At 38.8% G+C, this 13,365-nt stretch overlaps 1 protein-coding gene across 6 annotated transcripts in view; it reads left to right on the plus strand.

Annotated features, from left to right (window-relative positions):
* Positions 1–13,365, plus strand: part of Caprin2 (caprin family member 2) — a 49,034-nt gene that overhangs the window by 13,367 nt on the left and 22,302 nt on the right. For 4 of the 6 annotated variants that reach the window (XM_028892407.2, XM_028892413.2, XM_037203966.1 and 1 more), the window contains 6 exons: positions 1,596–1,834; positions 3,206–3,288; positions 6,411–6,566; positions 9,037–9,080; positions 9,914–10,570; positions 12,934–13,068. In XM_028892407.2, coding sequence (XP_028748240.1) covers positions 1,596–1,834; positions 3,206–3,288; positions 6,411–6,566; positions 9,037–9,080; positions 9,914–10,570; positions 12,934–13,068 — 1,314 coding nt within the window. The remainder of the gene's footprint in view (positions 1–1,595; positions 1,835–3,205; positions 3,289–6,410; positions 6,567–9,036; positions 9,081–9,913; positions 10,571–12,933; positions 13,069–13,365) is intronic. The other 2 variants (XM_028892411.2, XM_037203965.1) reach the window with 2 other exon arrangements.

Raw genomic sequence — 13,365 nt, forward strand, 5'->3', positions numbered from 1 at the left:
AAGTTCATAAGAGAGCCGGGCGGTGGTGGCGCACGCCTTTAATCGCAGCACTCGGGAGGCAGAGCCAGACGGATCTCTGTGAGTTCGAGGCCAGCCTGGGCTACCAAGTGAGTCCCAGGAAAGGCGCAAAGCTACAGAGAAACCCTGTCTCGAAAAAAACCAAAAAAAAAAAAAAAAAAAAAAAAGTTCACAAGAGGGTATCAAGTTTCAAACTGGAGAAACAGGAAGTTGTGATCAACCTTGTAGTCTTGGGACTGAACCTGAGTCCTCTGCAAGAACAAATGTTCTTAATCACTGAGCCATCTCTCCAGCCCCTAATTATTATTATTTTTGAGATAGGGTCTTACTATGTAGCTCAGGTTGTCCTGAGCTTCTTATGGACACCAGGCTGGCCTTGAACTCAGAAAAACCTACCTTCCTGTGCCTCCTGAGTGCTGGAATTCAAGGCATGTGTTACCATGCCTAGCAATATACTTTTTATTTAAATGGTGTATGTACCTTGCTCATATAACATGTTAAGCTTCAAGGTATAGTTATGAACTGGGCAGGTCCCAGCACTCAGGAGGCGGAGGCAGGTGAATCTCTGAGTTCGAGGCCATCCTGCCCTACAGAGTGAGTTACAGGACAGCCAGGGCTACACAGAGAAACTCTGTCTTGGAAAAAAAAAGGTTAAAGAAAAGTTGGCAAGGTTGATATGTTAGGGATGGGTAGGTGGATGAGGTGAGCTAGAGGGAAGGATTAGGAGATAGCTGTGACTAAGGTTCATGTTGTATTATACATGAATGGACTTTTCAAAACATAAAAATTGAAAAATCCCTAATTCAGTTAAAAACTTTAATGGTGGAAGTGGGGGGCACAACACATTTGCTATGGGTATTTTTAGGAAAAGGTTGAATTTTTTGTCCCAAATACCTGTGGTTAGAAGTGTTTGGTTTTTGGAATAATTAATTACACATATAAAATGAACTATCTTGGGGATGAGACTTAATTCTAAATATGAAATTCACTTATATTTAACATAGCCTGAGGGTAATTTTACACACTACTTTTAGTGTACTTCTGTATTTAATTTTGTATTTATTTATTTTGCGTGTGTGTGTTGGGTGGTGGTGGTGGTGTGTGCATGCCACAGCACATGTGGAGATCAGGGGCCACTCGTGCTTCTGTTATATGGAGTCCAGGATTGAACTCAGGGAGGCAGGCTGGCAGGCAAGTGCCTTTAACCACTGTGCCATCTTTCTAACTCAGTATGCCTACATTTTTTACTGTGACCCATCACATGGGATTAGATATGGAACTTGCCATTTGTATTTTCACATTGGTACTCAGTTAAGATTTCCTCCCCTCTCTGTAGCCCTGGCTGTACTGAAACTCACTTTGTAGATCATCAGACTGGTCTCAGACTCACAGAGCTCTACCTGCTTATGCCTCCCAAGTGCTGTGATAAAAGGCGTGTACCACCACATACAGCCTCTGTTCAGTTTTTCAGTTGCAAAATGTATCATCTAATTCCAGGTATTTGGGGTTAGATTGTGTTATATATGAATTGCTAACATGGGTGGTTGAGATATGTGAACCTGCATTTGTTTTAACAGCTACTGAAAGCACAGAAAAAGGCCCAGAGAAGGGAGCACATGCTAAAACTTGAGGCTGAGAAGAAAAAACTTCGAACTATACTTCAAGTTCAATATGTCTTACAGAACTTGACACAAGAACATGTACAAAAAGACTTCAAAGGGGGCTTGAATGGTGCAATGTATTTGCCTTCAAAAGAACTTGACTACCTCATTAAATTCTCGAAACTGACCTGCCCTGAAAGAAATGGAAGTCTGAGGTAAGTCAGTCAGTGACATGATTTTCCTGAAATAGAACTTGTAGCACTTTTAGCTTTTCTATTATAGGCAGTTAGGAATTAACTAAGAAAATGTTAATTTGATTCAATATGGAGAACTTAGATATGTTTGATAGATCATTCAGGAATTCAGTAAATTTGAATGTTCTCATTAACATTGTCTTTAGTGTAACACTGATTTTAAAAATAATTTTTGGCCAGGTGTGGTGAGACCTTCTCTCAAAAACAAAACAAAACAAAACAAAGCAAAAGAGCTTGATCATTGTCTTAACCCTATGCAGATATTAACTGTGATACTAGTTATAAATGAACTGATAATCTAAAACTGTGGCTGGAGAATTTCTTTCCAGCTCCTGCCAAGTCCTAGCAGTCCGACAGCCCACTTATAAAATAAATACACAGGCGTTTATATTGTTTAAACTGTTTGGCCTAATGGCTCAGGCCTCTAGCTATCTAGTTCTTACATCTTTTATTAATCCATTTCTATAAATCTATACCTTGCCACGTGGATCGTGGCTTACCGGCATCTTTACATGTTGCTTGTCATGGTGGCGGCTGGCAGTGTCTCCTTCCTCAGCCTTCCACTTCCCAGAATTCTCTCAATTGCCTGGCCACTGGCCAATCAGTGTTTAATTATTGACCAATCAGAGCAATTTGACATACAGACCATCCCACAGCATAAAACTGCAAAATTGAGACTACCTAATATTTCCTTCTCCAGTTAGCTACTGTTTTTGTATTAGAATATATCAGCTAACAGACAGATCTTTATGCTTTTGCTTTGTTAATATGGATTGGTCCAACTGTTAGCTATGAAAACAGAGTTCAGCTCCTACTAGAAACCAGCTTTGTGTAGGGAAGAAGCTGGATAAACTCAGTGTACCCAGGAGAGCTGCGTGCCTCACTCCTTGCTGTGCTCTGTTCCATTGTCATCTGTTGGTTGCCTGCTGGTTGCTGCCTTCTCACTGCTGTTGGTTCAAGGAATGGAGCTTTCTTCATGTTGAAAAATAAGCTGCCCTCTGTAAAGTGAAGTTAAATGAAGCTTTGAGTGTTTCCATTTTATTTTTATTTCTGAGACATATTTGATAACTAATGATACTACACTGGTAGTTTAAACTCTTGGTCTATTTCTTGATAGTTGTATTTGGTAAAATCTTTTTTTATTCATTTTAAGGAAGAAGTTTATTTTTGATAAATATATATAAAATTCAATATTTTGCTCCAAATAGTAAAAGGGTTAAATTAGCGTATTTGACTATTGATGGATTATATTTCATATGTACATTGTACTGCTCTTCATGTATATGTGTATGTCTAAAGCCACTCTGTTCTGCTGCTGCTTTTCCTTGTCAGTGTTGAAGACCAGATGGAGCAGTCATCCTTGTACTTTTGGGACCTTTTGGAAGGTAGTGAGAAAGCAGTGGTAGGAACGACATGTGAGTTTTCTCTACTCTGGACTTAGGCAGTAAATAGTAAACTTTTTGTCTAGAAGTTCAGTGTGATATTGAGGGTATAAACTGTGTCAGTCCATCAGAATTTACATGTCTGACAATGCTTTATTCCTTGGAAGAATAATTCCTTTATTTATATTAAAAGAAACTATTTTATATTGCTGTTTACTGAAAGGCAACGAACAAAATTTTCAAGTGACAACCCATAAGATCTGGGAACAAAAGCTAAGTACTAGTTCTCGTTTCAATACTAGCTTAATTATTTTGGAGTTCAGTTTCCTGTTCTGAATAGTGGTACATGTTCTATTTGAGAACTTTAAATCCCTACATTGTTAATATAAGGCTTAATTTAGTAGGCCATTGTAAGAAATGACAAGTGGTTTGTCTAGTCTTTTGGACAGTCAAATGACCACATTCAAATTGCCAGACATGAAATATGAAGTACAGAGCTTAGGATCATGAAAACCCCCTATAAGCTAATAAATATTTCCATCCTTAGTTAATTTCTTCCTCTTTAGAAAATATCCAAGTCTAGGGCCTGGGATATGGTTTAGTAAAGTGCTTGCTGTATAAGCATGAAATCTGAGTTTGATCTCCTGATACCTATATTACAACAACAACAATAACAACTGGGCATGCAATGGCTGAAATCCCATCACTGGGGAGATGAAGAAAGGAGGATCCTTGGAGCTTGCCGCCCAGCCAGTCTAGCTGAATCAGCAAACTCCAGGTTTAATGAGAGAGTGATTGAAGAAGACTCCTGATATTGACCAATAGCCACATGCACATACAACCACACACAAGTACATAAACCTACAGAAACATAAGCCCATGTATGTATAATTATCAAGATTTGTAACTCTGTTTAAATCTTAAACTACAGGTGGAAATTTATATTTTTGATCCAAGCATTGTAGAATGCACTCTAGTCCCAGTCAATCATGAGGTTGAGGTCAGAAGGTAGCTTGAGCCCAAGAATTCATGACCAGCCTGAACAGCATGGCAAATCCTGTCTTGGAAAATATAAAACAAAACTAAGAAGAAAGTGTTTTGGAAAAGGGGTTTGGCACTTCCTCATAAAATTAAGTATGTGCTTCTTATATAGCCAAATAGTTACATGTCTATAACCCAATAGAAATGAAAACAAGTGTGCACATAAGTACCTGTATACAATGTTTGTACTATTTATTCATAGAAGTTCTTGATTAGAGTCAGTGTAGATGCACAGCAGTAAATTGATAAACAAAGTATGGTCTTTTCATCCAGTAGAATTTTAGCATTTAAGAAATGTCTGGGTCTGGTAGTCCATGGCTGTAATCCCTTGGGAGGCAGAGGCAGGAGGATCATTACCAGTTTGAGGCCAGCCTGATCTACACAGTGAGTTCTAAGCCAGCTGGAGCTACATAGTGAGAGCTTATTTCAGAAAAAACAAACAAAAATCCAAACCAAAACAAACAGTAAAACCAAAAAACCATTAATACATGCTAGAGCATGGATGAATCTCAGAGTAATTATGCTCAGTGAAAGAAGCCGACAATACATGAAAATATATATATTGTATGACTATTTATATGGAATTCTAGAAAAGGTCACTAAGTTGCTAGGGGAGGGGACTAATTTGGGAGGACCTTAGGGGATTTGGTGGGTGTTAAAAATGCTTTGAAACTGTGGTTCTTTTGGTGGTAGCATGATTTTGTATCTGTTAAAGCTATGAATTTGAAATAGGTGAAAAATTTTGTTTAAAAGTAATACCTCAAAGATGACTAAAATATAGCCATGGTGGTACATACTTGTAATCCCAGAATTCAGGAGGCTGAGGCAGGAGAATTGCTGTGAGTTTGAGGCCAGTTTAGGCTACAAAGTAAGAACCTGTTTAAAAGGGGGAAAAAAAAAGGCCAATTAAAAAGAGAGAAACAGACTGGATGGTGATGGTGCATACATTTAATCCCAGCACTCAGGAGGCAGAGTCTGGCAGATCTCTTGAGTTTGAGGCCAACCTGGTCTACAGAGTGATTTCCAGGATAGCTAGGATTACACAGAGAAACACTGTCTAGAAAAAAAGCCAAAACCAAACAAACAAAAAAAGAAAAGAGAGCGAATCAGAGTTACAGTATTCCTATGAATAATAGGCACACACTATGGATGTTCTGCCTGGTTTGGAATAGGGTTTTATTGTACATGTAAAATAAAATATATGCAACTTTAACATTACTTCTACAATTTTTTAAAAACTGTAGTACCAGTTTGTTGGGAATGACATACAACATAACTTGAGTGAAATCTTCATGAAGGAATTTTGTAATTTAAAAATACTTAAGCCAGTTCTGGTAGCTTAGGCCTGTAATCCCAGCCCATGGGAGTGTGGGAGGGCTAAAGCAGGAGAATAACCAGTTTAGACTGCCTGGGCTATTTAGTGAGACCTGGGTTCCACTTAACCAACCAAATAGAACAACAGCAAAAACAGGAGTGTCCAAGATAAGGTTTCCTGTTGGTTATGGTGGAGGAACTAGCATTTATTTCTGCACATCCTTAATTAATGGTCCACACAGAGTAGTGGCTAGTTATAATATCTTGGAGACTGATGGGGAAAATGTCTCAGTCAGGGAATATGTGACTTGTCATGCTCTTTGATTAGGTTCATTGATATTTAGTTATTTTTCAAATGGTAAAAATAGAGATCCAGAGAAACTTCAGTAATTTGTTAAATATCTAGTCTTACCTTTACTGTTTGTATTGATTCAGCATAAGTGTAAAGATGAATTACTCTTTATTTTCATGGCACAGACAGTTCCAAGTGTCCCCCATCCACTCTTGTGATGGCTGACTGTAAGCAGGATAACATTGAGATTCTTTTTTTTTTTTTTTTTCTTTTTTCTTTTGATTTTTCGAGACAGGGTTTCTCTGTGTAGCTTTGCACCTGTCCTGGAACTCACTTGGTAGCCCAGGCTGGCCTCAAACTCACAGAGATACACCTGGCTCTGCCTCCTGAGTGCTGGGATTAAAGGCGTGCGCCACCACTGCCCGACAACATTGAGATTCTTATTCTCCATAATTTTCAATGAAATCATAGGTTATATGCTAACTAAATCTTAATCACTCTTTCTTAGACAAACATGTGAAAGATCTGCTGTCTAAACTGCTGAACTCAGGTTATTTTGAAAATGTCCCAGTTCTCAAAAGTTCTAAGGAAAAAGAGGAAGAAATGCTAATGCAATCAGAAAAGAAGAAACAGTCACTGACGACTGAATCTATCAAAGAGTCAGGTTTGTTGTAATCTTTTAAGTTCTTTAGCTTGCTATTTTATTTTATTTTATTTTTTGAGACAAGGTATAACTAGCTATGTAGCCTGGGTTGACTGGATTTACTTTGTAAAGTAGGCTGGTCTTGAACTTGGATGATTGTCCTTCCTCTACCTTCTGAGTGCTGAAATTAATAGGTTTAGACCAGGACTCCTGTTTTGTTTTGTTTTTAAATTTTTGCTTAGCATACAAAGAAATGGGTTACACTATGCCATTTTCATTTTTATACATCTATCATAATACTTTGTTCCTAATAACTCTGTACTCCCTCTTGGTGGTGCCTTTCTGCTTTCATGACATACATTCCATTATAGAGGTTGCATTTCTTACTGCATTTAAGACCATCATCTTGAAATGACTTAGTTTGTTGGATTCTATATGAATGGAGGTTTTTATTTGTTGTAAGATAAGCCTAGGTTTATTTTGGAGCCAGCCGACGAGTCGACTAGGGTAGCTGAGTAGGGCGTGAGGCTGAGGAAAAAACAGAAGAATAGATGGAGACAGAAAATCAGTGCTGGGAAGACTTCTGGTCAGTACCAAGCAAGCCCTGAGTTTGTTTCACAGGAAGCAAGCTTTGAACTCTTTTGGGTCAGAATGGACTTCAGCTTCAAGCTGAAGTCACTGTGGGGAACCGAGTCACTGTGGGCTCCCACAGGTTTAGAAAACAGATTACTAGGGTTTGGAGAGATTGCTCAGTGGTTAAGAGTATGTACTGCTCCTATAGAGGATTCATGTTTGATTCCTAGCAGCCTGATTGGGGAACTTAACAACTGCCTGTAACTTCAGCTCCAGGGGAATCCAATGCCCTCTTCTGGCCTCTTTTGGAACTGCACTTTGACACAAATACACAAAAATTAAAAATAAAATGTTAGAGAGAGAAAACAGATTGCTGTAATTTACAGTTTAACTTCTTTTTGTTTGGTTGAGACAAGGTTTCTTGTAGTAAGGCTGTCCTGAGCTCTTGTTCTATTTTTCAAGTGCTGAGGTTTTTGTTGTTCTATTTGGTTGGTTAAGTGGAACCTAGGTCTCACTAAATAGGCCAGGCAGTCTAAACTGGTTATTCGCCTGCTTTAGCCGCCCCCCCCCACTCCCATGGGCTGGGATTACAGGCCTGAGCTACCAGAACTGGCTTAAATATTTTAAAATTACATAATTCCTTCATGAAGATTTCACTCAAGTTATGCTGTATGTCATTCCTAGCAAACTGGTACCACAGTTTTTAAAAAATTGTAAAAGTAATGTTAAAGTTGCATATATTTTATTTTACATGTACAATAAAACCCTATTCCAAACCAGGCAGAACATCCATAGTGTGTACCTATTATTCATTGGAATATTATAACTCTGACTCAAACCCTGTTTGAGGACAGCCTGGAGTACAGAGTGAGTTCCTAGACAGCCAGGGCTACACAGAGAAACCCTGGCTCAAAAAAAACCAAAAGGAAACTTGACTTCAATAAATATCTCATGAAATACTAGCTTCAATTACAATTATCCTTAGAATCTATTCTCTTTTTTTCTTTTTGTGCTGAGGATCAAACCTCAGGCCTCAGTACATGCTGTGCAGGTACTCTACCACTGAGCTACAAACCTCAGACCCTCCACATCCTTATGACCAATAAACAGTAGTTGGAATAGTCCTGTGGTGATAGTGTGTCCCCCAGCATATTGTGCACCCTAATAAATTCTCTGGGGTCAGAGAACAGAACAGCCACTAGATAGACATAGAGGCCAGAAAATGGTGGCACTCGCACCTTTAATCCTATCACTTGGGAGGCAGAGATCCATCCAGATCTCTGATTTCAAGGCCACACTGGAAACAGCCAGGCATGGTGACACATCTTTAATCCCAGGAAGTGATGGCAGGAAGCAGAAAGATATATAAGGTGTGAGGACCAGAAACTAGAGGCTTTTAAGCATTTAGGCTTTTGAGCAGTTCAACAGAGATCCAGTAGGATGAGGACTCAGAGGCTTCCAGTTTGAGGAGACATGATTGGCTGAGAAGTTGGTGAAATGAGGTTAGCTGTGGCTTGTTCTGCTTTCAGAATTCACCCCAATACCTGGCTCTGGGTATTTTTTTTTTTTTTTTATTAATAATACCTTTTAAGATTCATGTTACAGTCCTGCTATGAATATATTTATTTATTTATTTATTTTTGGTTTTTCGAGACAGGGTTTCTCTGCGTAGCTTTGCACCTTTCCTGGAACTCACTTGGTAGCCCAGGCTGGCCTCGAACTCACAGAGATCCGCCTGGCTCTGCCTCCCGAGTGCTGCGATTAAAGGCGTGCGCCACCATCGCCCGGCGAATATATTTAATTTAATAATTCTTTGTTCTTCTGAGTCCTTTGAAATTCATTGCTGGAATGAATTACAGCTATAATCAGGCTAAAAACTTAGAATTTGTATTTATTTATAATTCTTTTATCTTCTCAGAATCTCCTGTGGAACTTGTACAGCCAGAGATACAACCGCAGGAGGTGAGAAGTGATCAGGTTCTTTGCTGAAGTTGTTTACAGTTTTTATCTGGTACTGTGGCTTTAGAGTCTGAGGTTTGGGCAGACAGACTGAACTTGAATCCTGCCTTGCAGCTTAGTGTCTGGCTGGATTGTTGTTCTCATCTATGGAGAGAAGACTAGAATGATATCTGGTATAACTGTGAAGGCTAAAGGGGCTAGTCTGATACATAGTAATTTCTTTAGCATTAGCTATTGCTGTTTTAAATCCTTACGTTAGACTTTAAAGATGTATAGAATTTTGTTACCAGATTTACATTGGTAGCAGAAGAGAGTGTTTACTCTTTTTAAGTGACGTTGAAATTTGTGGAAGCTGAAAAAAGAATTGGAGAAACGGATGTGCAATATAATAGATATGTAAGGGAAATAGAGAAAACCTGGGAACTGAGGAGACATACAGCTAAACAGTGTATTTTTCTGTAATTGAACTATCCTGGCTGTGACTTTTCAAGGAGGGTAACAGGTGTGTGGAAAGACTCTCGGACTAGCAAAGACAAAATTGCTTTGGTAAAGGGACTACTGATTGTGGTAATATAACGTGTAGTTCCTTCTAGTCTTAAATGGGTCACAGATTCCTACTTTTGAAGTGTCAAAGTTTACATTTCTGTTAAATGAGGAAGAAAGAGTAGATACGGAAATAGTCCAGTTTCTTCAAATAGGGTAAGGAAAGACTTTCGTGTCACATACTTTCATGTGAGACTGATAGACGTAGGAATACTAATAGAGTTAAACATTACATTCAGAGTCTATGCATTACATTCAAAGCCTCAAGCACATTGTTTATTTCTCTGGCTTAGTTTCTTAACAGACGCTATATGACAGAAGTAAATTATTCAAGAAAACAAGAAAATGAGGAACAATCTTGGGAAGCAGATTATGCTAGAAAACCAAATCTTCTCAAATGCTGGAATATGCTTCCTGAACCAGATGGCCAAGAGAAGAAGCAGGAGTCTTTGGAGCCTTGGGAGTCTTCTGTTAAGTCCCAGGAGGTATCAAAGCCTGTGGTTTCATTAGATCAGGGGAATCTCAGGTCAACATTGCAGGAAGAGCAGAAGCAGCAGGTTTCTATGACACCTGTCAGTCAGTGGAAGTCAGAAACCCCTAAGTCCAAAGTGGGCAGCCCTCAAAAAGAGCAAAACATACAGGAAACACCAAAGCCATGGGTGGTTCAGCCACAGAAAGAACAAGATCCAAAGAAGCTACCTCCTGGATCCTGGACAGTCTCTGTGCAGAGTGAACAGAGCGGCAGCAGGTCCTGGACCACTCCTGTGTGCAGAGAACAGGATTCAACGAAGCCTGGAACTCTGATGTCCTGGGAAAACAACGCTGAGAACCAGAAACACTCCTTAGCACCACAGTCACAGATTTCTTTAAAGTCCTGGGGAGCAGCTTCGGCAGGCCTGTTACCGAATGACCAGCTCCTGCCCAGGAAGTTAAATGTAGAACCCAAAGATGTGAGTAGATTTCTATGTCTGCCTCATCCTGTTGATGATAAATCTCTCTCAGGATGTGAGGTTTGTAAGGAATGATCTTTGTCTAATCTCAGCTAATATTGCTTGTTCTTAAATTCTAAATCATTTAATATTGCTTATGAAGCAAACGTGTCATCACTTTGTTTATTAAAGACTTAACTCCCAAGGCTCTCCACCCCAGCTTAGTAGTTGACCTTTAACCACCTGCTGTTCAGCCAGGAACTTTCTGATCGAGGCTTTGGTAATCTAATAGTGTGAAGAATCATTTTGTTTGGAGAAGTCAAAACATTGCGTTTTATAAATAAACAAACTGCCTTTCAGTGCTGCCTTATAGAAAGAGAATTTTAGAGTTAGTTGTCTTTTTTTTTTTCCCTTTTTTTCTTTTCTTTTTTGAGACAGGGTTTCTCTGTGTAACAGCCCTGGCTGTCCTGGAACTTGCTTTGAAAACCAGGCTTGTCTTGAACTCAGAGGTCCACTTGCCTCCAGAGTACTGGGATTAAAGATATATGCTACCACACCTGGATTTTGTTTTTGTTTTTGAGACAAGATCTTATTATGCAGCTCTGGCTGACTTGGAACTCATTATGAAGACCAGTCTGGCTTTAAAACTCAGAAATCAAAACAAAACAAAACAAAAAAAACCCCAAAAAACAAAACAAAACACTCAGAGATCCACTGCCTCCTAAGTGCTGGCGTTGGAGGTATGTGCCATTACTCCTGGCTTTTTCTTTTTCTTTTTCTTTTTCTTTTTCTTTTTCTTTTTCTTTTTCTTTTTCTTTTTCTTTTTCTTTTTCTTTTTCTTTTCTTTTCCTCTCTTCAAGTGCTATTATTTTGTCTTATTCCTGCCCTTGTAGAAGATTGACAGCCACACTTCATTTATTTATAATATCTAGTAGTAATTGTATGATTGCTGTTTTCCAGATGCATATTAAAAACCCTGTTTTATTATCCCAATAAAGCAGTAAGACAACAGAACTCTAATTTGAGAGTTTGAGGTCAGCTTGGTCTATACATAGCAAGTTCCATGCCAGTTAGTGCTACATAGTGAGAGCCTGTCTTAAAACAAACAACCCTCCCCCAAAACCCCAGAAAACCAAAAAAGCCCACAAGTCCCCCCTAATTTTCAAATCTGCTAGGTATTTGAATATTTACCATAGTAGAATGTTGATCTCATGATTTTTGTTGAATGATACTAAAAACCAAGGCTGTTTAGTTATAGAAGGCCAAACATACTGAATTTGCTTTTATGGCACAGGTACCATTATGTTAAAGTTTTAGGCTCTTTCAGCAACTAAGATGGCACTCATTTCTCTATGAACAGCTGATCTCAGTTATAAAAATATGGCTAAAGACTAGAGAGATGGCTCAGTGGTTAAGAGCACTCACTGGCTGTTCTTCCTGAGGAGACTGTGATTTGATTCCCAGCACCCTTATGGCAGCTACAACACCTGTAATTCCAGTTCTGGCTATCTGATGCCTTCTAGCCTCTGCAGGTACCAAGCACATACATGGTATACATGTATACACACACACACACACACACACACACACACACACACATACACACACACTTGCACAGAGACAAAACATCCATACACATAAAGATTAAAAAAAAACGACAACTATAAATGTTAATTAGGGTAAATTCAAGGTGTCTACCAATTTATCATGAGAGCCTCTAAACAGCAGCAGCCTCCAAGAGTATACTTTTTAAGTTAAATATAATAATTTCCTCAATCCTGTTGTGTGCATTTTGTATATGGATTGTATATATATTATATATGGACATATATGTATTTATAAATATTTTAATGACTCTGAAGTCATATGTATCTTAAAAATGGGATGCATATTTAATAGAAATTTTTGCCTTGATGAGAAGCTGGTATGTGTCATAGTCAGTGCCTTTTTTCTTTTGGTTTTTTGAGACAGGGTTTCTCTGTGTAGCTTTGTGCTTTTCCTGGAACTCACTCTGTAGCCTAGGCTGGCCTCGAACTCACAGAGATCTGCCTGGCTCTGCCTTCCAAGTGCTGGGATTAAAGGCGTGCGCCACCACCTCCTGGCTCCTCAGTAACTTCTTATCACAGAGAGCAAATGGTAATAACTATCTATAATGAAACACTTTTAAAAGAAGGTCCTTTAAGAAAGAGAATACTTCATTTTTTTAGAAAGGTTTTCATTAAAGTTGATTTGAAAGGGGGAAACAAATTAATTGGAAAATGGATTTATGTAAGAATTCTTATTATGTTAAGTCTAATAAATAGTATTTCTATTTGATTTCTGAAGATGTAATAGAAAAGTAAGCTTCCTGATTGAGACTCACACATGGTGGGTTTGTCTTGTAGGTGCCTAAGTCCATGCTTAAGTCTGTGCCTCAGCCTATAGACTCTTCCTCTGCCTTTCCAAAGGATCCGCTGTTGAGGAAAGAAAAGCTGCAGGACCTCATGACCCAGATTCAAGGAACTTGTAACTTTATGCAAGTATGAGCTGTTTTGTTTTATTTTTTTATGGGTAGTTTTAATTCTTTGATAATTTCTTACACGTATAGTATATCTTGATCATATCCAGTTCAAGTTCCCCCTTCCCATTGTCTCTTGTAGCCGTTAATACTTCCCAGTCTCCCCTTCATATTCTCATCCTGTTTTTAAAAATAAACCACAGCATTTAGTTAGTGCTGCCTGCATGTGTGTGAGTGTGGGACCATTTACCCATTTACTAGAGAAAAAGCAATCTAGCAGTCACGAGAAAAGTGATGTGTTCCCTCCACCCGCACCTCC

The sequence above is a fragment of the Peromyscus leucopus genome, chromosome 3 (genome assembly GCF_004664715.2).
Source record: "Peromyscus leucopus breed LL Stock chromosome 3, UCI_PerLeu_2.1, whole genome shotgun sequence".
NCBI lineage: Eukaryota > Metazoa > Chordata > Mammalia > Rodentia > Cricetidae > Peromyscus > Peromyscus leucopus.